Genomic DNA, 25,317 nt, shown 5'->3' with positions numbered 1-25,317 from the left:
CTAAAGATCAATGACCGCGTTCCAGTCATGTTTCCTACTCCCTAATCTTGAAAACTCTTACAGGGCATCAGGTATTACATTATACTGTATTTGCGATGTGTGGATCTGAATTTTGAATCTAAAATTTGTGTGCTATTCAATGTAAATAGTAACATTTCCCATGGTTTTCTATACTAGCCACTTGTCCTCCTGCATTAATAGAGAGTACTTTTATTCAGCACCACAGCACACCAGGCTAGTCACAGTCAAATAATGCATTCACATGCAAGCTCACATGCTCTGAATATAATCCGGTCCAGAAATTCCTGGACAGCGCAAAATAAAGAACTTTTTTCTAGTTTCCATGAAAAAATACATGCTTTTTGTTATACTGTTGGTATTATCACTTTACAACTAGTGATCATTTTATATCAGAACATTGAGCTAGAGACATGAATACCTTATAATCTTTATGATGTATTATGGTTTTCTAACTTATCTGTAAAAAATGCGTGATCCTTAGTGTCAGTTTCCAAAAAGCAAAAAGGATCCGGCACTCACCAATTGTTTGCAAAACGTAGACAATTTATTCACAAATCACGGACATGGTACGGTAGGACGCGTTTCGGCCTTTCTCCGCTGGTTCCCAAACACGTCCTACTGTACCATGTCCATGACTTGTGAATAAGTTCTCAAGGTTTTTTAAAGAGTTAGTGAGTGCCAGAATCCTTCTGCTTTTTGACACTATTGACTGCTACAGCAGTGTGCTTACCCTTGGATTTCTTAGTGTCAGTTTAGCCTATGAATATTGACAGTTTTTCCCCACACCGGACCCCTCTTACTTGTCCACTTTAACAGCATTAAAGTGAAGGGTGATGTTTTACAGTTCACTGCACAGCGTGTGGTTGGGAATATTGCTGCTCAGGGAAAAACTGTAAAGAGATCTTAGTGCTTAACTAGAGCTCCTGGCCCCTTTATTCTGAAGATCTGTGGGGGTCTTGACAGTCGGACGCCCACACATCAGAAAGTGATGGTACATGTTAGCTACACATCATCACTTTATATGATGGAAGAACACCTTGAGCGAGTTAAGCTGGTCACAGATGTCTACGAACAGACAAAGATCACCATTACTGTAGCATCCACTCAGATCAAAGTTTGAGGATAACAACATATAGTAAATAATAATTCCCAGAGACATCTGCTGTCAGGGAAAAGAAGGACCCAATCCAAGTTGGACTTGTTGTTCAAGCTTAGTATATTGTGCAACTGTCGTCTATGACATTTCTATGGGAAGCTTTGGTAAGGGGTCGGTAATTTACAGAAAATTTTTTTCTAATTAAATTTTAGATACTCACCTGCATGATGTCGACACCTGAGTTGACAGCTTATGTTTCCATATATACTAAGTGTCAGATAATTCAGCAAGCGGTCTGCCTCACCAGGCGCTGAATTATCTGACACCTAGTATATATGCCACCAACATTGTGTTAGCGCCTAATCAGTTGGCACTGCCTTCTGTTAACATAGTGCTGCCAGTTATGGCTGAGGTGATAATTGTGGTCCACCATCATGACAGAACACAGAAGTATTGTCACATGAAGTCACGCAGCCTGTGTCATCTGCATACAATCCCTCCATGGACTCATATTCTGTATGTGACATCTGATCTACTTCAAGCTGTTGAGGTATTTTGATATCCAGCTCTCGAGTGTTTAGAGAGCGATTTTATGGGATTTGTGGTAGTCAATGAAATGTCAAACGGAAATGGATCATAGATACAAATATTGAATGTGTAAGCCCATTTAGGTTTTCCTAAGGGGCCCAAAATACTAAATCACTGTTACACTATTTTGTGCTACACAATCCCCTAAGATCAATTACGGTAAGTCTTGTAAAACATATAACTACGTTTTTTCAATGTTTTTTCATCCATTTTTTACAACAAAAAAAAAAAAGGATGCATCCGTTGTGTGCATCCATTTTTTCACTGACTTCCATTATATATATATATATATATATATATATATATATATATATATATATATATATATATATAAAAAAAACAGATCAAAATGTATCCTTTTTTTAATGTACACAAATGTGGTTGACCATGTATTTGTGTACGTAAAAAAAAAAAAAAGATGCGTTTTGATCCTCTTTTTTTTTAAATGGAAGTCAATGGAAAAACTGATCAAAACAAATGCACACAAATGCATCCATTTTTTCAGCATTGTTCGTAAAAACTGATGAAAAAAGGGATTGCAAAAACATAGTGTGAACATTGCTTAATAGGTTAATCTGCCAATATTTATTCAGGTAATTACATTTGCTGATCTTATTAACCAGACATTATTGTAATGTTTTAACATTTTGCAGCCACAAAATCTCATTTTGGAACCACACTAAAAAACTAAAGTAGAATCTTAAGATTTTATTGGCGTTCACTCGCAACCTTCAGGTTAATTGTTACTTGGGATTTAGCTTTGTCAAATGTACCAACCAGAGAGATGTGATGTGGCGGAAGAAGAATTTCATTCATAAATAGCTGCCAGAGCAGTCTATACCAAGTCTGCTAAACAATTACAGAGAGGAACAAAGGTTATTACTACTCTGGCAACAGATAATGTGGACGCCGCAGGTCATTCATTCTGTCCGGTGATCAATGCTGCCTGCACGGATGAAGAATATTTTCTTTCTTCACATCAATATTTTCTATTGGTTTTATTTTAGCTCCTGCAGAGTACTCAGAGATTGCCCAGCAAGAAACAAAGCCGGTGCCCTTGCACTTTGGGCGGGTGTAGCATTTCACATATACCATAAACCCTTTATTTCTTCTCATATGTCAAGTGTCAGGGTACGTGCAGACTATGGAATACGCACTGAGACTTGTCAATTGTCACTTCTTTGGGCGGAAGGCGGAATTTGCCAGCGAATATTATTAAGTCTATGGGAAGGGCGGAATTTCAAGTGAAGGCCGCGCATCGGAATCCACTTAAAGTCTCTGTGCGTATTCTGTAGTCTGCACATACCCTTATAAACTGAAATTTTATTTAAAGAGAAATCCTTATCTCACCAGAAACCTTTCATCCAACCCTACGAGCATGCTGCAAATATCAGACGCTTGTATCTGCAACTTGAGCATGTTTGAGACCGATTGTTCGGCATTTAAATACCAGTGACTGAAGAAGTTGGATGCTGCCTTGAAAATATGGAAACAGCTGTGGGTTATGTTCACACTATGTATATTTTCGTAAAACGTTGGCTGTTGTTGCCGATTATGAAAATATACGTAACATTGCCCCCCTATAGAATCCCTGTCGGAGTGCATACACATAGTATACAGTCCAACCGGGACCCCTAGTGGAGCCATAAAAACCGGACATGTCAGTTTTCTGCGGCCGCTATTCATTGAATAGTGGCCGCAGAAAGCTCTGTCAGTGCACACTATGGAGCAAGCAGCTGCGGCGGTGAGGAGTTCTGATGCAGGTGTGCACAGATGCTCTTTTCAGGGCCGGGTCACGGAATGGCCCGTCTTTTACGCAGTATGAACATGCCCATAGGCTGTATCCATGTTTTTCAGGTGTCCCTAGGGCTGCTTCAAACTTCTTCAGCCACCGGTATTCAAATGTCAAAAGATCGTACTCGAGCATGCTCAAGTTGCGCTCATCTCCATCTCTCAATACCTGATAGAAGATCAGGTGGGGAAATATAACTGGACAATCTCTTTAAGAGTCATGTTTTACATAGGTCTGCAAAGTCCTAATAGAGCAATTGACCAACGGCAGCAGATCGTTGCTATTAAAGTTGTTTCTCTTTCAACCTGTTGAAAGACAAAAATCCGCCGACATTGTGCCATTTATTACACAAAGCGATTATCAACTGTAATGGCTGATAATCGGCCAAATACGGACGATAATCGCTTTGTGTAATAGGGTCTTAAAGGGGAAAAAAAAGTGGCAGGTAATATTTTCACGGCCTGCCCCTTTTACAATTAGGCCGTCATTACTGCTTTGATAAGCATCACACGGGTCAATATTAGAACTAGATTTAAACTTACAAGATCCATAAAAGTCCAATAATAATAATACGCCCCTCTGCGAGACTTAAGTGCATTGGGATTTACAGATCATTGCATACAAACTGCAGCTTCTGTACGGAAGTAAAGCATAGCGGCACGGATCTATATGGAATTCATTTATTAAGGTAAAGTGGACAGCTGTGACTTATTGGTTAAATGCAATTACATACCTAAAGCTTTTATATTCCATTAGCGGCCACTCAAATGAATAGTAATAAGCAAAATCAAATTATAGACAGACCTGCCTGCTAATACATCTCATTGTCCCTTCATTTACAGAAACATATCTAATACAGAGAAAACTAAAAGTGTTCCTACAGGCAATTTATACCTGTTTAAATATGGCAGGGCCACCATAAGGGCTTATTCCCAAGTCCCATTTTTTCGAATGCTATGAATAGGGAAACCCTGTAGTGGAGTGTTTCCCTGCCCGGCATCATGTATCAATGTACAGTTTGTGCTATTTTTGAGCATTTTACACCACCTGCGCCATTTTTTAAATGTTTCACTCGGAGGGGGTGTGGTTTGGCCGAGGTTTATATTAGCTCCTTTTTTGGACAGATTTTTCATGTGTGATTTTTTTATTTTACGCAAAACATATTGAGCAGCCTATAGACTGGAGATTTTTTGTGCAGAAGGGTATAAAGTGCGCAGGAATTATTGCACAAATGATGCATACCCTGCTTAACCCTTTAAGGACGGGGCCAATTTTCGTTTTTGCATTTTCGTTTTTTTCCTCCTTGTGTTTAAAAGGCCATGGCACTTGCATATTTCCACCTAGAGACCCACATGAGCCCTTATTTTTTGCGTCACTAATTGTACTTTGCAATGACAGGCTAAATTTTTGCATAAAGTATACTGCGAAACCAGAAAAAATCAAAGTGTGGTGAAATTGAAAAAAAAAAAAAAAAAAACGCATTTCTTTTTTTGGGGGGAATGTGTTTTTACGCCATTCGCCCTGGGGTAAAACTGACTTGTTATATATGTTCCACAAGTCGTTACGATTAAAATGATATATAACATGTATAACTTTTATATTACGTGATGGCCTGTAAAAAATTCAAACCATTGTTAACAAATATATGTGCCTTAAAATCGCTCCATTCCCAGGCTTATAACGCTTTTATCCTTTGGTCTATGGGGCTGTGTCAGGTGTCATTTTTTTGCGCCATGATGTTTACTTTCTATCGGTACCTTGATTGCGCATATGCAACTTTTTGTTCACTTTTTATTACATTTTTTTCTGAATTTAATGCGACCAAAAATGCGCAATTTTGCACTTTGGGATTTTTTTGCGCTTACGCCATTTACCGTGCGAGATAATGTGATTAATTAATAGTTCGAGCGATTACGCACGCGGCGATAGCTAACATGTTTATTTATTTATTTACTTTTATTTAAAACCTGATTCAGACTTTTATTAGGGGAGGGGGCTTTTTACTATTAACAAAACTTTTTTTATTTTTTTTACACATATACTAGAAGCCCCCCTAGGGGACTTCTAGTATATACACTTTGATCTCTCATTGAGATCTTTGCTGTATAGTTATACAGCAAAGATCAATGAGATCGGCACTCGTTTGCTTTCAGCTGCTGCAGCCGAAAACAAACGAGTGCCGAGCCGGGGACGGCGCCATCTTGGAGCGGTTCCCGGCCGGCAGCAGTAACAGAGATCGCGTTGTCCCGGAGGAGCGATCTCCTCCACTAGACACCAGGGATGACGCTGCGTCCGGTAATCGGATGCAGCTGTTATCTTTGACAGCTGCATCTGATTACTGTATTAGCGGGCACGGCGATCGGACCGTGCCCGCTAATACCCATGGTCCCGGGCTACAAGGGGCACCCGGAACCGCGGCGGTTCAGAGCGGGGTCGCCGCGCGACCCCGCTCTGAACACCTCTTATGGGCGCATGACATACGGGTACGTCATGTGTCCTTAAGAGGTTAAAGGGGTCATCCAGCTAAAATCTTTATCTTTCAAATGAAGTTATATGGATTTGTAATTTACTTCTATTTAAAAATCTCAAGTCTTCCAGTACTTCCAGTCTTCCAGTGTTCTGTGTTGACATCACTGTCCGAGAAAGGAACTGTCCAGAGCAGCAGCAAATCCCCATAGAAAACCTCTCCTGCTCTGGACAGTTCCTGTCTCGACAGGAGATGTCAGCAGAGAGCGCTGTGACAGACTGAGAAGAAAACACCACTTCCTGCAGGACATACAGCAGCTGATAAATATGGAAAGACTGGAGATTTTTAAATAGAAGTAAATTACAAAGCTATATAAAACTTTTTGAAAGCTGATTTGAAAGAAAAAGATTTTTGCTGGATAACCCCTTTAATGTCCACATTGCACTCTGCCTGTTTTCTATGATTTTGTATATTCTGGGAAACGTCAACACTCAACAGCCCTAATGTTATGAGATAGTAGTTTTTTTTTCTTCCAGTAATGCCATATGATTCAGAGCAATAAACTCAACTCTGTAACTCTTTTTATTACATGGGTTTTGTAATTGAAGCTTGTATGTCCCCATAGGTTTCAGAAGCCTTTTGTTGCACATCATCGGTACCTTGCCTGTGGGCTCAATGGAAACCAGCTTATATAGGAGAGCACATGGAATTACACTACAGCTTGAGCCACAATCCCGCTGAAATCTAATGGGCTCTTTGTTCATCCAACAAAAAGGTAGTAAAAAGGCTGTTTTGCATCATAGACTACTGGCTGTGTGACTGCAATGATATTCTCATGTAATGTCCTCTGCACGGTCACTATGTGAGTCCTCTATCACACTGTGGACTTTTATGTGCTGTTTACCCAGTTTTAGTCTAGACGGAGCTAAGAAATTATTTCTGCAGGTTTCCCCATATACTGGACACATCACTTTGTTGCCCTCATCTCTTTTACCACTGTATTTGCAATGGACTGCGCTCGCAGAGAACCTTGCATGCCCTTTCACAGTTAGTCCATGTGCTGTATCATCACTAGGGCCCTCCATCATGACTTGTCAGCAAGCAGCCCTGGGGATTTGCATGCTTCTCTGTGAGACCAGCATTTCCTCTCTCTGTAATCTTCTCTGAGGTGAGTATCTCTTATTCCACACACAATTCTGTCTCGGATGAGATTATCCCTAATGCCACATGATGCAGCCAGTCTCCTCAGCTCTGTCACATATAGCTGTCCACATATTCCTTAACCCTCTGATTCCTTGAGAAGAACTTCTATCTCCTCACAGTCTCAATACCTGCACAATGTCGGCTAGGGCCAGGCTCTCTGAGAGTAAGGTCTGGGCTATTCCTCTGCCTTTTCCCCTCAGCTTTACTTTCCTCTTCTCATCACTGGGGGTCATGGAAAGATCCATATACAGAGTAAATTCTTCCCTGTAGTGTCTCCAGGTCTATGAAAGTTTGGAGGTGACATCCAGACTCTGAGGGGGCTTCAGACCACTCTCCATGGTGTGGTAATAACAGGGACTCTGTGCAGTCCCAGCCTCACACAATCCCTCTGGAGTTATACACAGGTCCTGTGGCCAGATATCTCCATGTTCTGTTAGTGTCCTTTAGGATGATGCACACTCAGGTTGGTTCCAGACTCTTTATTCCATGAGGTAAATGGCTGCCATTACATGAGGCCAACACATTGCAGCATCAGTGTGGTACAAGTACTGAGCCGCTACAGGCCAAACACACACACATATATGTGGTTTTGTGACCTGTATAGTGTTTTCTGCCCAGTTAGGGGAAGTAGAGAAGCGCCTTCCCCTAGCACCTCTCTAATTTTCTGGTGCAGAGGGCTGACATGCCTTACTGACAGCAGCTCCCTGTGTACCTCATAGAGCTAAAAATCAAACTCCACTCCTCCAGGCTGGGCTGCCCTGCTCTGTGGAGATTCTGTCCATAAGATGGCCAACATAGAGGAGCATGTGACTCATGCACATGTGTCCACAATCACCCAATTACAGGCTCAGTGTTGGACACTTGGGGGCGGGGCATGGTCACATGTTCCTCCATGTCGGCCATCTTATGGACAGAATCACTTGAATGATTTTAGCTCTATCAGGTACACAGGGAGCTGCTGTCAGTAAGTGAAGTGAGTACACCTACTTATACTGTCCACTGAACAATTTTACTATAAAGTGGCCAACCCCTTTAAAGAAATGTGGCTGTTTGTCATTGCAGCCTAACTATCATTGCCACACACTACTGAAGTACTACTAATAATTACTAATTTATTTTTTCAGTAGTCCATTTTTCCCACCAGATAAGAAAAGTGCAGTAGAAGCTGCACGTGAGCACACAGCCCAAGGGTGTAGAAGTATCCTGCCATGGAACACAATTATCTGCTAATCTCTTGCTTTGCTATCATGTCTGACTATGATCTGGACCGATGTCTAATATGGAGTACATAGGTACTTATCACTATAAATAAACCACACTTTTTGCATATGAGTTTTCATATCCTCGACTACTTTTGCATCCTATTAAATGTTCAGAAAACCTTGATAATAATTACAGAGATTTAGTTTTTTGGAAGCAGCGCTCGCCCACTCATGCACTCGAGTGGGTGGAGGCTTAAAAGGTACTTCTGCCCTATATGAGGGGACCTGAACTGAAAGGGGTCCCTGTCACAGATTATAAAATTGGTCCTGCTAGTTTACAGTGAAATCGATTGTTCCTACCTGTGAAAATGCTATTCCAAAAGCCACGCCGGCTATGATTCCCATATTAATTTCCATGAAATCAGTGACCAGTTCATAGCAGCCCTGAAAGTACAAGAAAGTAATTAAAAATAAGCATAAACATGTAGAAACACTATATGGTAAAGACTCCACAGAAGGCTCGAAATGTAAAGGCTATTAACCTCGTAAGTGAAGGTGACTTAGGGTGTGTTTACACAGACAGATTTATCTGACAGATCATTGAGGATTATTAAACCAGGAACAGACTATAAACAGAGAACAGGTTATAATGGAAAGACTGAGATTTCTCCTATTTTCAAATCCATTCCTGGCTTTGGCTTCAATAATCTGTCAGATAAATCTGTCTGTGTAAACTCACTATAAAAGGTGGAAGTAAAAAGAAATACATTGTCTTTTTAAATTGTTGTCAGGGAAAAAACTGCTAACTGGGCATCCTGTCGGGCAGGGGTGTAGCTAGGATTCATGGGGCCCCAAATATATAAACTGTATATATATATATATATATATATATATATATTTATTAGAGATGAGCGAATACGATTCGATTGAGTAGGTATTCGATCGAATATTGCGGTATTCAAAAGATTTGAATTCAATCAAGTTTTTTTAAACCAATGACCATGCAGGGAGGCCGTGAGGGACCCTGGGAGTATGCACGCAGCGCGAAAACGGCGTCTACCCTCATTGGATAGCTGAACCACATGACCTTGAATCTTAAATACTTGGCTCACGCCTCTCGACCGCAGATGAGCTTTCAAACTAGCCAGGGAGAGATCTTGCAGCAGGGAGAGAGAGGTTTTAGTAGTGTTTTAATTAGGCAGGCTTACTACTGAACCCAAAAGTCCTTTTCAGGGCTAAGATCAAGCGAAAAAGTTATCTCTGAATCCAAAGCACTTCTCAGTGCTAAGAAATAGATGATATAACAGCAGCAGCAGCAGGTGTATTTATTCCAGGACCCTGTGTGTACAAGTGACTTATAGTGTCCCTGTTTAACACCACTAAGGGCACGTTATACATATTGTTCCAGTAGCCCACTAAGGGCACCTGATATATACTGTTTCAGTAGCCCAGTAAGAGGCACGTGATACATACTGTTCCAGTAGCCCAGTAAGAGGCACGTGATACATATTGTTTCAGTAGCCCAGAAAAGGGCACGTCATACATACTGTTCCAGTAGCCCAGTAAATGGCACGTGATACACATTGTTCCAGTACATATTGCTCCAGTAGCCCACTAAGGGCACCTGATATATACTGTTTCAGTAGCCCAGTAAGAGGCACGTGATACATACTGTTCCAGTAGCCCAGAAAAAGGCACATCATACATACTGTTCCAGTAACGTTCGTAGAGCATTACGCGTGATTCGCGCGAATAACATGACGCTCTGCGGACGCACATTGGAATCACGTATGTAACACTGCGCAAGAAAAACGGACGAAATCTGGGAACATTGCCATAAATGTTTGTAAAGCGTTCGCAAATATTTTTCCTTCGCAACTGCGGAGAGTGGCATTATACTGTGATTTTGGGGTGCACCCAGGCATGCTCCCCCTAATGTCCCAGTGTCATTCCGGAGGTGTTTGCATTGTTTAGGGAGGTTTCATGGGGGACTTGGTGACCTCAAAGTGGTCGAATTTTGATTTCCAAGCGCCGCAAATTTTTTTTCCCCATAGACTACAATGGGATCGAATACTCGTTCGAATAGTCGAATATCGGTGCCTATTCGATTCGAATTCTCGAAAGTCGAATATTTCACTACTCGCTCATCTCTAATATATGTATGTGTGTGTGTGTGTGTATATATATATATATATATATATATATATATATATATATATATATATATTGACCAAAATCTAAAATCTCTTGTGACCAAAGGCAGAGGCAGCTACAAAAGTGGGTAAAAAGGAAGACAAAGAGATCTCTGCTTCACTGCTTGTACACTGATAACCCCTGCCCTCTGGCACATTGTCCTACTTGATTGCAGCAGCTAAACAGAAGTCAGGGGTTATCAGAGCAGTGAAGCAGAGATCTCCTTGTCTTCCGCTTATTAACCCTTTTTATGTTGCAGCATGTAAGTGAACACTGGGTCACTTACACACTACAGTACATAAGGGGTTAAGCAGAAGGACACAGGAGACTCTTATCCTTCCTGTGCATCCACGGGCCCCATAGCAGCTGCCTACCCTGCCTCTATGGTAGCTACGCCACTGCTGCCAGGGCTGCAGGGAAACTTTTGTAATGTATACTTACCTGTCCAACTGACCTGCAGCTGCTGGATCTTAGGCCACCAATATCAGTATTTTGGAATTGTCAGGTGACATGCTGCAGTCTATGTTGACTGCCATTTGGAAAGTGACAGAGGGAGTGACATGTCACTGGATGCTTCCAAAACACTGACATTGGCTGAGTACAGGTGGGATCCAGAGACCAGAGAGACCTGTGCCGACAGCAGACAGCACAGGTCCTCCATCTACAGGCACAGCTTAGGTGGTGCTACAGTAGAGCAGAGTGATTCACTGTGGCCAAGCGGTTACTAAAATTTCCTGTCCATAAAGCAGCCACCTGCACTATGGTGTAAGGACTGGAGGAAACTTCAATTTCTATAGTTTTTAACTTTGACCATCACTGCAGTCAGTCCTGTGGACACTGAAGGTTACTGTTAGGTAAGCCCGCTGTTAGGTTGCTCTTTGGTCAAAATAATGTGCCCTATGTCATACAGGAGTTTACTAATATATTATGGCCCAGATTTACCATAGGGTGTAAACTGCCCACAGCAACAAATCACAGCTCACCTGGGCTAAAAGCTGAGCTGTGATTGGTTGCTGTTGGCCGTTACACCCTTTCATAAATCTGGGCCTATACATATAAGGTAAAGATATTTTTAAAAAAATGACACCTGAACAGGAATAAAATAAATGTAATAAAAATTCAATGGAGAGCTTGTGACTTTTTTTTTTTTTTTTTTTTTTTAATTTGTGCATTGATGCAGTAATATGACAAGTTGTAGCTTCTAGAAGTACCATTTTGGGATATGTATACATTAGCATTTCATTATATTATTTCAGGGGGTCACCTGTGATAAAAATGAGCCTGTCTAGTACAGAGGTCCTCCTGTTGGTGATCGTGAGAAAATTTTCAATACTTACCACCAGGGCTACACTGAGACTTTCTGTAGTGCTAAAAGCCTGATTTTATCTATTGAGTGACAGCTGCAGTCCATAAGATTGCATGCAGATCAATGAATTCCTCTGGACTGCAGCTGTAGGTTGATAGTTAAAGGAGAAGTCCGGCGGATTATAAAATCCTGCACCAGCAGGGGGGAAATCTATTACAAGTACTAACTTACCTCTCTCCGTACCCGCAGTGAGCGGCAGGGCCGGCTGCAGGACCCCCAGGATCTCAGGAGCTGACACATCACAACCCCGCTGATGATGGACTGGCCAGTCAGCCACTCAGTGACTGGGGTGGGACGCCGCTCCAGCCCCGAGTCCTGACACCATCACAACTGGGGGAAAATGCCTTCTGGTGGGGGTCCTGAAGCCGGTCCCACTGCTCACCGCAGGCACGGGGAGGTAAGTTAGTACTTGTAATCAATTTCCCCCCTGCAGGATTTTATAATCTGCCGGACTTCTTCTTTAAAATAATTCCTGGAATTCCTTGAAATGTAGCCCTGACCTTCAGGAGGAAGCACATAATACAAAATGAGTACTCACCCTCTGATGCACTTTTGTTGAAGCAATAGTCATGTTGCGCATATCTGATGGATTGCAGTCACTCATATTGGAGCAGCAGCTGGGGGGGATGCCATGTTCGTGAAAATAATTGCTGTTAGTCCAGTTTAAGTAGCTCTGAACTCCACAGCAACTCAACTGCAAAGGAGGAGAGAAATGACACGTACACATCAGGTGCATGGATAATGGTGGCCGTTGTAATAAGCAGGGACTTACCATCATCTTAAGAGCAACTTTCTACTGTGTATTAGAGCATGTGTATAAAACCATTGGGGAAACAAGTATCACATACACTATGCTATCTCTGACTGCCCTTGATAAATTCTTGTGAATAGATGAGAACCATGACTACAGGAAGGCAAATGGATCATAAAACATTCTTTTCAAAGGGTCATTATTACACTACATGAATTTCACATTGTAGGCAATGTAAGGTTATGGCATTAAAGGAGTAGTTAAACCCAATAAATTTTTCTTTCAAATCAACTGGTCCCAGCAAGTGCCATAGATTTGTAATTTACTTCTATTAAAAAATCTCAAGCCTTCCATTACTTATCAGCTGCTGAATGTCCTGCAGGAAGTTTTGTATTCTTTCCAGTCTGACACAGTGCTCCCTGCTGCCACCTCTGTCCATGTCAGGAACTACCTGGGGCATTTGGAAATCCCCATAGAAAACCTCTCCTGCTGTCCAGAGTGAAAAGAGCGCACCGCTTCTTGTAGGACATACAGCAGCTGATAAGTACTGGAAGACTTGAGATTCTTTTAATAGAAGTAAAATACAAATCTCTAGAACTTTCTGGCACCAGTTGATTTAAAAGAATTTTTTGGTGAACTACCCCTTTACACTACTCTCTACCTCCCAATTTCTTCTACCTAATACGTTCTTATTTACTTTCCAATTATATATACGAAACAGCATATGTTATACACAGCTTACACTTTTTTGAACGTCATCAACTGCGCGACTTCTTTCATCATTTCCATTGTAGTTCTGAATCGCTTCGGTGTAAGTTCTAAGAAAAGTATCCTTGATCTGTATAAAAGGTAAAGACAGAACAATATACAAGAATGAGATTTTTAGTAGTCTTTCATTTTTTTTTAATAAGCAACGTTGTGCCCATAATATACTCTTCCACTAGATGGCGCAGCACCAAAAGGAAAATATAATATCTCCCTCTAATGAGATTGTTTGCTCTAATATTCTTGGCAATCTCAAAGCACCTATTACAGGACTGCACTGTCTGATCCTATAACACGGAGCACCAATACGAGCCTGTAATCACAGGTTATCTCAATGACAAGGAATCTGTCATATTACCTAGTTCTGAGGAAAAGACAGGCACATCTACTACTTTTCCTAAGACATTGGAAAAGAAACAGACTTTAAGAATATTTTCACAACATTTGGGAATAAATATATTTTCTGTACAGTGCTGCACATTTTATAATCATAATTATCATTACTAATAAATTACTAAAAGACTATATAAAGCTATATGGTCATATATAATACTGTATACTCTGATATATAATATAATTTATACTGCTATATTTCTATTTATAAAGTACTATACTATATATATATATATATATATATATATATATATACACACACACACACACACACACACACACACACATACCATATACTGCTATATGCTTAATTTAGGTGCATTTTATACGGCATAAAGAGTCTCTCTCTCTCTCTCTCTTTCTCTCTCTCAGTTTCTGATATGTAAAACGCCATGTACTTCTATACTGTCATACATATATAAAACACCATATACTGCTATATTGTTATTAGAGATGAGCGAACCTCTAGCATGCTCGAGTCCATCCGAACCCGAACTTTCGGCATTTGATTAGCGGTGGCTGCTGAACTTGGATAAAGCCCTAAGGCTATGTGGAAAACATGGATATAGTCATTGGCTGTATCCATGTTTTCCAGACAACCTTAGAGCTTTATCCAAGTACAGCAGCCCCAGCCAATCAAATACCGAACGTTCGGGTTCGGATGGACTCGAGCATGCTCAAGGTTCGCTCATCTCTAATTGTTATACATAAAAGTCAAATGTATTCTGACACAAGGGTTGTTTCTCTCAAGAGGAAGAATGATATCTACACACGATATAAGAAGTAGAATGCTGGGGGTTGTAAACTAAAAATTCTCGATACTATATACCATATTTATTATTCAGTACAAGACATTTCTTTGTTACGTATTGAACTGCTTTGTCAGCTGAGATTGTGCAGGGATTATTCATTGCAGAGACTGCAGAACTCCCTAATGTATAATAATTACAATGGGAGAGTCCAGTTTCTAGCAGGGCTTCCCTATAACTAGCTCATTCATCACCAGCTTTCCTGTAATTACCTGCTCAGTGAAGCAGCGTTAAAGCTGATAACATGGCGGTAGAAATTGCAATATTATCTATAGTCATGAAAAGTTTCATTGTCTTCTGGTCACTAACAGCAGAACAAAATAATATAATATATACTTCTAACCTGACATGACTATAGACCATGTTTATACATTGGGACAAGAGATGAGCCAGTCTCCAGCACACTGTGATTCGTCCAAATCTGAACACTCAGCATTCGATTACCTGTGACTGAAGAAGTTGGATGCAGCTCTAAGGCCCTATTATACTGGACGATTATCTTGCGAAAAATCGTTAAATCATTCGAATTTAAACGATAATCGTTCTGTGTAATTGCAGGCAATGATCGAAAAATCTTTGTAAGTCGTTGATCGTTCATATAGATCTGAACCTAAAATTATCGTTAATCGTTCTCTGTAATTCCACGTTCGTTCAAGTTCCGCACTTTTTCACTAATCGTTCAGTGTAATAGCACATTGCCCATTGTTTCCCTGAGATCAGAAGGAATAAACGATCACAATAACGATCGTATCTAATGACTATCGTTCCGTGTAATATGGCGAACGATTTCAGGTTAAAGATAAACAATCTCGTTTGCGATCGTTTATCGTTAGTCGTTAATCGTTAAAAATTGCCCCATGTAATAGGACCCTAAGGCTGCTTGAAAAACCTGGGTACAGCCATAGGTAGTATCCATGTTTTCCAGGACTCCCTTTGGCTGCATCCAACATCTCCAGCCGGTAATCAAATGCTGAGCGTTCGGGTTTGGACAAACCAGGGCATGCTTGATATTTGCTCATCTCTAGTTGGGACACTAACATATGGTGTATGTTATTTTCAGTCCACCTTAAGATCAATATTGTAAATGAGCGCCGATTTGCTAGATCGTTGCTCATTTACAGGGCCTATTACATGGCCCGCTAATCATTTAGCAAGGGCTGCACGGACATCGTTAACGATGACTGTGCAGACCTTGCCCAAACAAGTTAATACATTACCTGTCCACGCTTCCGGTCTTTTCTTGTGCTCTGAATGCATCCCGGACAGTGATTGGCTGAGCTCTGAAGCTGCAGCATGCGGTGCTGGGACGCATGCAGAGCGCAGGAGAAGACCGGGAGCGTGGACAGGTGAAGTAATAACTGTCTGTTCAATCATCAGCAGTCGGCTGCGCATTGCTATTACATGTAGCAGCCGATGATCATTTCAATGGCTGATCGTTGTCTCTGTTACACTTAAGCTCATTATCTCTACGTGTAATAGGCCCCTAAGGGTACCTTCTTGTGCAGCCAATTTCACGCTGAGAGTTTGCCACTGAAATCCACTGTGATACTGATTACCGTTAAAGTCTATAGTATTCCATTCTCGCAGCAGATTTTAATTTGACTGCAAGAGTGGAGTCCATAACCTTGTAAGACCTAACATATAGTGCTGCTGGTATAGTAAAAACAATAAAACAGCCATGCTTAGTTGTCTAAGCTCCCACGATGCCCTCCGGCGCTGGCTCCAGTCCCCCACTTAGCGACAGCCCACTCAGCCAATCACTGCCTTGTCCGCCAGTGATTGGCTAAGCGGGCTGTCAGTGAGCAGGGGACCTGCAGTCGGGATGGTGTAAAGTGAAACTGGCTCCGTTTCCCCTAGCAACCAGATTCCTCTTTTCATTCCTCACAGACTCTTTGGAAAATGAAAGGTGGAATCTGATTGGTTGCTAGGGGCAACTGAGCCAGTTTCACTTTACACCATGTTTGTTAAATCTCCACCATTAGGCCTTGAATTTACCCATAACAATCAGCATTCAAGCCAAAAGTGGGAAGACTTTGGTATCCGACCAAGGTAACAAGTTAAATCCTGCTGTATCATTTTAGACTGTAGGGAAGTCATACTTTTTTTTTTTATATTTTAGGTGGAGCACTTCCTTTCAAGGCGTGTGGGGAGGTCAAACAGGCACCTGATGGGAAGAATAATTGTCACTTACCTCATGTCGAAACACGAATCCTGAGATTCCTGCAATCAATTCAGCCAGGAAAACCAGGGATAAAAACATAGCATACTGCAAGACACAAACGATGTTGAAATAAGGATCAGAATAAGGAAACTGATATAAGAATTCCACAAATGAGTCATAATAATAAGGACCACCAGCAAAACTACTTCATACCGAATCCTGCAAGCTAGCATAATTTTTTTTTCTGGTTGCTTCTCATTGAATTGACCAAAAATTATATTATATATATATATATATATATATATATATATATATATATATATATATATATATATATATATATATATATATATATATATATGGTATAAATAAATATAGTATATATATCACAACAAGGTCCACTAAGTTGTTTTATTGATGGTGAGATGAGCACTCATTGTACTGCTATTCCTTCAGAATTTCAACATGCCCAATCCATTGATTGTTTGTTTGTTTTTTATTTTAGGAGGTGAGCAACTACCAGGGGTCTCTCGCATTGGCCTCTCTTCTTCTCATTGTTAAAGGGGTTATTCACCTTTTTATTTTTTTTCTTTTAAAACAACTGGTGCCAGAGATTTGTAATTTACTTTTATTTAAAAAAAACAACAACTAGTCTTCCAGTACTTATTAGGTGCTACATGCCCTGCAGGACGTGGCATATTTTCTCCAGTTTGACACAGTGCTCTCTGTTGCCACCTCTGTCCATGTCAGGAACTGTCCAGAGCAGCAGCAAATCCCCATTAAAAAATTCTCCTTCTTTCCAGATTGGAATAAATACCACTTCCTGAAGGAAATACAGCAGCTGATAAGTACTGGAGGACTTGAGATTTTTTTTATTAGAAGTAAATTACAAATCTCTTGCTCTTTCTGGCACCAGACAACATTTTTTTGGTGAACTACCCCTTTAAGATAAACATGCAGGTTTATAGGAAATTGATAGAGACAGCCACATGTATGGCAGAACGTTGTGGCTTGTTATTAGCTTTGCAGCATCTCACTAGTCACTTTATCAGCTGTTCGCCATGGTAAGTTTACTGTGTGATCCGCCATGCATATACGTAACCATCACAGCTGGCTCTCTGCTGCAGCTCCCACACAATATGCTGAGAAAAACTGCACAAATTAATTGGTCTATCATCACTGGAAAAAAAAGGCAACGCTCCCGCTGTTCTGGTGCGCTATAAAAAGAGATTTCTCCTGGGAGCTTCACGACACACACATATGAAAAGCCCAGAATATGACGGCTTCAGAGTTCCCTGAGCAGGGAGAAGAAGTGACCCATACTATAGTAAGATATCCTCTTACAGTAACAATACCATTAGAAATAATGCTGGGGAAAATCCAGATAAGCTGGCATCTCTATACAGGAAACCATTCCTATACTGCATGGATGTCCTGATGGGAAAGCCATGGAGCCGTTCCCCTGGGCCAGTAGGATAGACAAAGCCACAACATTCTGCATGAGATTCTGCAATCTATCAGATCCTACAGTGCAGTGCGCCCACAGGAATATATTTGCAGGTGTCTGCTTAGTATCCACATCATCATCAGTCAGGAACTGTCCAGAGCAGCAGCAGATCCCCTCAGACAACCTCTCCTGCTCTGGACAGTTCCTGTCTGGGACAGAGATGTCAGCAGAGAGCATGGTGGCAATTTGAAAAGAAGACATTTCCTGCAGGACATACAGCAGCTGATAAGCAAGAGAAGATTGGAGATTTTTAAATAGAAGTAAATTACAAATCTATATAACTTTCTGAAACCTGTTGATTTTCGCTGGCTAACCCCTTTAAGGTTTGACCAGGCAGTTAGATCATTATTTTTTTTCAAACTTTATTTTATTGTTGCACCATAGGGACTACACTGTGTAATTGCCTGCAGAGCATATTGCATTGCAGTGCGGATCTGCACTGCAATGTGTCTGTAAAAGGCAAAGCAGATCAGACTCGGACTGATCCTGAGCCTGATTTGCCACCGTAGCTGTTGCACAGGAGGCCTCGGGGAAGCCTCCTGTCCTTACAGGAACCTTCAGGGCTGGGGATGGGGAATGTCTGGATGCCTGGAGCTATGCCTACCAATCTACCAATCCTGTGGTGAGAATTCCTTCAGACAATATGCAGACGGCTCTAATCATTGATTCAATGTGGAAATTTGTTTATGTTATAAGCCGTTAAAAAACATAAAAATGCTATTCAGACAATATTTCTACATGTAGAGAAATGCATGTGGCCGAATCCCGCTCTCATTTCCTCCTCAGTAGTCATGTGCTGTTACCAGGATCATTGGCCATACCGGCTGTTGGTTACTGCATGAGGGTCTGGTTTCGGCTGCATGTGGTAACGTAAAGTATATGTGGGAATGCAGCCTAAGACTGATCAGATATCAATAGGATGTTCAGAAACTAGAAAATCATGATGCTAATTGGTGAGTGAAGATGGGGGGGTCTGCAGGTTTAGTGCCCAGCAGCTGATATTAATATGGCCCTACTGATACTATTTCATTTTGTAGATGTTAGGGAGGTGTAAGGTGGTTAAAATGTTTAATTTTTTTCAATTTCACACTTTCTTTTTTTGCTTTAAAGGTGTTGTCAGACGGTCATCCTTTTTTTTTAATATACTGCTGCCCGTCCATATAAAACAATAAACATGTTATCCTTACCTGTCCCTGCTCCCTCCGTGTCCTCCTCTGCTGTACCCTGCTGACTGCTGGGAGTGACAGCCTGCTCAGCCAATCACTTGCCGTGAAGCTTTCCTGTGTCAATCAGTGATAGGCTGAGTGGGTTTTCACTTCCAAGATGACTTTGTCTCGGAGGTGGAGGCTCTGCAGTCAGCGGGGGACACCAGTGACACCAGAGGAGGACACATTGGGAGCACGGACGGGTAAGGATAACATGTTTATTGTTTTATATGGTCGGCCAGGAGTATATAAAATATAATCAAAAAAAGGCAGAACAACCCCTTTAAAGTAGGTTAAGGGAATTTGACAGCACTAGAGATGAACGCAACTCCAGCATGCTCAAGGCCAATCGTCACCAGTGCATATGCATCCATGCTGTCAGGTTCCTTTAACGTTACCAGTATTATTTACCCCCTAAATTAATCAACTAACTCTCCACAGCTTAAAATGCAGTGTATGTGTACATCGTATAACATAAGACACTGCTATAGTGCACAGGATTGCTCTGTACCTGCTACTTGCTGCACCCCCAGCTTCTAATAGCACGCCATGACCCCCCTCTGTACCCCCTTATGGGCACCATGATGCAACTGACATTGTGGTGCGGGAAGGGTTTAAAATATGACAATATTGTTCCCGCACGGTGAACAACATAAAGAAAAAGAGGGGGGGGGTCCAAGATTGCTGATTTTTTTTTGTCATTCTATATATCAGAAAAAAAATTATTATTTGTAAAAAAAAAAAAAAAAAAAGGGTGGAAACAGGTGCATACGTTTTGATCCGTTTTTCCACTGACTTTTATTATAAAAAAAAACTGATCAAAACGCACGTTTTTTTAATATACACAAAAATAAGGTCAGCTACGTTTTTTTATACGTTAAAATGGTTGCGTTTTGATCATTTTTTAATAATGGAAGTAGATGGAAGAATGGATCAAAACGGATGCACACAACTCCAATAGTTTTTTTCATTCGTTTTTCAAATACGTAAGAAAAAAAATGGATGAAAAAAAAAAATAGTAGTAAGAATATAGTGCGAGTATAACATAGCAAAGCATCAAGAGAAATATATTAGATAACAAAAGCCCCTTACCAGTTTCAGCATCCATGGGCTACCACGGCAAGTGGCAAAGCATCCAAAGAGTCCGAAGACAATGATTGTAGTTCCAGTTCCGATGAGGACATAGGGAGCATTGGTGGAGTTTTCAGCAATAAGAGAGATATATGTTCCTAATGTAAGTTTTCCCCACACGCCAACAGCTAGAAGAATCACACCTGTAATCTGAAATAGAAAAAGAGAAAAAAAAAATTAGGTACCATTGTGGAATGCATCACCCGCATTAGAGGCAGAACCTGTTATGCACAAAAGCACATACAGGAGAAGTCCGGGAATTTGGAAAATCCAGCAGCTGGCAGTCAGCAGGGTGAATTTGATACCAAGTATGAACTTACCTCTCTCAGTGCCTGCAGTGAGTGGCGGGATCAGCCTTGGGACCCCGCCGGGATCGCCAGAGTGTACACGTCACGACGCGGCTGATGGACTGGCCGCTCAGCCAATTAGTGACTGGGGCCGGACGCCTCTCCACTCACTGATTGGCTGAGCGGCCAGTCCATCACCTGGGACAGGCATTTTCCCCCACGTTGTGACATCATCACAGCTCGGGGGAAAATGCGGGAACGGGGAGAGGTAAGTTCGTACTCCTCATCGGTTTCTCCCCCTGCTCCTGCCGGCTGCTGAATTTTCCAAATGGCCGGATATTTCTTTTAACATCGTTATTTTGTATTTAATATCACTGGATCCATGTCTAGTATGAAAGATGGCAAGTTTATATCAAGTACCTTCTATAAAGCCTTGGCTTAACAAAGTCCAGGAATCCATGAATACGTTAACTCATTGACCAGCATAACAAAAGTAGAGATACTATAATAATGAGTGGGTACTTCAGCTAGGTCTTGCAGTGAATACAAGTACCTGCAACCTTCATACCCAATGTGCAGAGAACTATATACAGTACATGCATTTGCTGAATTTGTAAGGATAATAAGGATAACTTATATAGCCGCACAAAAGATTCAATTGCTCGCCCTTTTATGCTGCGTTTACACAGAATGATTATCGTGCGAATTTGCGAATGATAACGATCGAATTTAAACGATAATCGTACATGGAAATCGTTCATTTTCATCTTTGAACATGTTCTTAAATCATTGTTCACAAAAAATTCACAGATTGTTCTGTGTAAACAGTCATTCACCGATTTTACCTATGTGCGAGATAGGCTTAAGCGATCACAAAACGAATTTTCCGTACAATATATCGTTCCGTCTAAATGCTGATCGTTATTAAAAAAAATCGTTACTTCAAAATCATTAATTGTACGATCGGGCGAATTATCGCTCCGTGTAAAGGCAGCCTTACACATGCCGATTATCAGTTATGGGCGCTTGCTCGTTCATCGGCTGACTGAATTTTTTGTTATCTATTACAAAGGCTCATTGTATCTGTATGATATTGTAGACATACAATCCTTTGTTGCCTGTGAGCGACTTTCTTTTTGAATATGTAATGAATTTTCAATATGTATGTTCAAATATTACATAAGCCTCTAATAAAATATCGTTTAAAAAAAAAAAAATTATCGTTATCGGCTGCACATCTCCCTGTATGCATTTAAATGGCTGCGCAAACAGTCTCTGAATTGAAGAATGGAGGGGCTACTCAGGAAGCCACCCAATGACCCTGTTAGAGCATCTCCTAGACACTATTATAATGAGGGCTCTGTCTCAGATGCCCATTAACAAATAGTTACTGGAAAAGGCAACATTCCTCCTGATGCTGCTGACCTGATGAAAGCACTGACCTAGTTTCTACAGGCTGAACTCCAACAAAGCAGTGGACACATTATTACCATTTTTGACCAAATAAAAAGTAGTATACTACCTTTGAAATGGAAGCAATAACTAAAGGGAATCAGTCACCATGAAATTGCTACCTAAGCTATCGCAACATGTTATAGAGCAGAAGAAGCTGAGCGGATTGATATATATCTTTATGGGAAAAGATTCGGTATAACTTGTAATTTATTGATTGAAATCTCTAATGTTTCCATGCTAAAGAGTCCTGCCCATTGAGCGACACGCCCACTGGACTCCTTATCACAGAATGATCAGGGATTTTACTCAACATGTTATAAGTTATACAGAATCTTTTCCCACAATGATATATATCAATCTGCTCAGCTCATCCTGCTCTACAACATGATGCGGATAGAGGATATATCATTGTCTTGGTGACAGCTTACCTTTAAAACCTGATTTGGTGGCTCAATTAGAGGCCTCTATAGCAGAAATCATTACAAATGCTGAATTACAAAGTATCACAGCATGCAGTTCTTTCTTTTTTTTTTGTCTTGTAAAATACTGGACACCATGATGTTGTTATGATAAAGCCGATGTGAACAGATCTTAAGGCATAGATAGCATTCCCATTACTATAAATTCTTATTTATCTTTTCCTGCCTCAGCCACTGATTGGCTAAGCAGAGATGGAATCAGTGTTTCTTTCTATACCAAACCAAGTACAAGGAGAACTTAAAGGGGTATTCCACTCAAACATAACTTTTCATACATTAATGACCATGGTGAGAACAACAATTCCTTCCATAATTGTTATTCTTTGTTCAGTCTCCTTCCCAGAGTTCGGAGATGCAGCTTTCTGCTGCAGACACAAAAAACTGTGTGTGAGCTTTTCTCTCAGTCTCCCCCCCTCCTCCCCCCTTTCTTCCAAGAGGGCTGATGTAAACAATTCCCTATCTGCAATTTTTTAATGTTGGGAGGATACAACACAGTGCATTCATCAGCAACTCAACTAGATTATCTCTCCCAGCATTACAAAGCAGCTACAGAGTTGCAGATACAGCTGGCCAGGGATTTGTGACATCAGCTGTCCCGTAGAGAACAGCTCACACACAGATTTTTGTGTTTTCAACAGAAAGCAGCAGCTCAAAACTGTGGGCAGGAGACTGAATAGATAAGAACACGTATGGAATGAATTGTATGTCTCATCCATGGGCAGCATTATATCAAAAGTTATTAAAACTCCATGCAGACATTCAAGCAATATACTACACAGAACATGGAACACTGCAGCCACATACAAAACAAACAAGTACTAAATAGATGGCCTACCAAGAGTATGAACATAATTGACGAAAAAACAATAACATCCACAATACCCCAGTATGTTGCCTTAACCCATTAATAACGCATGACGAGTACACTCATCCGGCTGCCATTAAGTAGATGGAGCCAGGGATCGCACGTATTAGCCGCCTCGGCCGATTGCCGCACCTGGCTAATTAGCGACTTAGATGCAGTGGTCAAAGCTAAGAAAATAATGACATAAAATACATGTGAGGATTGGTTAAAATTAGTGTTTTGGTTGACACATATAACTAAAACCACAAGAGAAATGAGGGATCTTAGACCTTTAAGTGGGAGCCACATGGGACTACAATGGTCCATGGTGCCCCCCTAGAAATCTAACTATGGCAGAAAGTTATGCTGGCCAGTGCATGGAAATAAATGTATCTGGTCACCGATGTCATTAGTCTTGGTTGTTGGCCAATGGCAGGTGTGCTGCTGGCCAAACACAGGTATCTGCCTGACAATAGGCAATGGATTGGGGAATGGATTGGGTTTCAAGTACAAGATGATGAGCGGATATGTTCGTGTTCACCGATCACAAACAATTTGTATGATAATCGGAATGGTTATAACGATCATTTTCAAACATATTTGAACACGGGAACGTATATCTTGCGATCTTCTACTGTATCGATACGCATGTGCGTAGACTGAAACGTATGCTTCTACCGTATCAATACGCATGTGCGTAGACCGAAATGTATGCTTCTACTGTATCGATATGCATGTGCATAGACCGAAACGTATGCTTCTACTGTATCGATATGCATGTGCGTAGACTGAAACGCATGCTTCTACCGTATCAATACGCATGTGCGTAGACCGAAACGTATGCTTCTACTGTATCGATATGCATGTGCATAGACCGAAACGTATGCTTCTACTGTATCGATACACATGTGCATAGACCGAAACGCATGCTTCTACTGTATCGATACACATGTGCATAGACCGAAACGTATGCTTCTACTGTATCGATAGGCATGTGCATAGACCGAAACGCATGCTTCTACTGTATCGATACGCATGTGCATAGACCGAAACGTATGCTTCTACTGTATCGATACGCATGTGCAGACTGAAAGAAAAATGCTTCTATTGTATCGATACGCATGTGCGTAGACTAAAACGTATGCTTCTACTGTATTGATACGCATGTGCATAGACCGAAACAAATGCTTCTACTGTATCGATATGCATGTGCATAGACCGAAACGTAAGCTTCTACTGTATCGATATGCATGTGCATAGACTGAAACGCATGCTTCTACTGTATCGATACGCATGTGCATAGACTGAAAGAAAAATGCTTCTATTGTATCGATACGCATGTGCGTAGACTAAAACGTATGCTTCTACTGTATTGATACGCATGTGCATAGACCGAAACAAATGCTTCTACTGTATCGATACGCATGTGCGTAGACTGAAATGTATGCTTCTACTGTATTGATACGTATGTGCATAGACCGAAACAAATGCTTCTACTGTATCGATACGCATGTGTGTAGACGAAAAGGACGCTTTTACTGTATTTCTTTGTTAATGTTCGGCGAACATGAACCGTTCACAATCATTTTTTTAATGTTTGTG

The 25,317-nt window shown here is 41.0% G+C and overlaps 1 protein-coding gene across 1 annotated transcript in view; it reads right to left on the bottom strand.

The window, feature by feature from the left end:
• The window catches only part of TSPAN7 (tetraspanin 7), a 100,290-nt gene that overhangs the window by 10,235 nt on the left and 64,738 nt on the right, over positions 1 to 25,317 (bottom strand). The window contains exons 2-6 of the mRNA XM_069945836.1: positions 20,612 to 20,800; positions 16,838 to 16,912; positions 13,422 to 13,517; positions 12,467 to 12,622; positions 8,730 to 8,813 (exon numbers count right to left, since the gene is read on the bottom strand). Of these exons, the coding sequence (XP_069801937.1) occupies positions 8,730 to 8,813; positions 12,467 to 12,622; positions 13,422 to 13,517; positions 16,838 to 16,912; positions 20,612 to 20,800 (600 nt within the window). The remainder of the gene's footprint in view (positions 1 to 8,729; positions 8,814 to 12,466; positions 12,623 to 13,421; positions 13,518 to 16,837; positions 16,913 to 20,611; positions 20,801 to 25,317) is intronic.

Source organism: Dendropsophus ebraccatus, chromosome 11, assembly GCF_027789765.1.
Source record: "Dendropsophus ebraccatus isolate aDenEbr1 chromosome 11, aDenEbr1.pat, whole genome shotgun sequence".
Lineage (NCBI taxonomy): Eukaryota > Metazoa > Chordata > Amphibia > Anura > Hylidae > Dendropsophus > Dendropsophus ebraccatus.
Note: the sequence above shows the minus strand (reverse complement) of the source record. Positions and strands in the feature narration are given on the sequence as shown.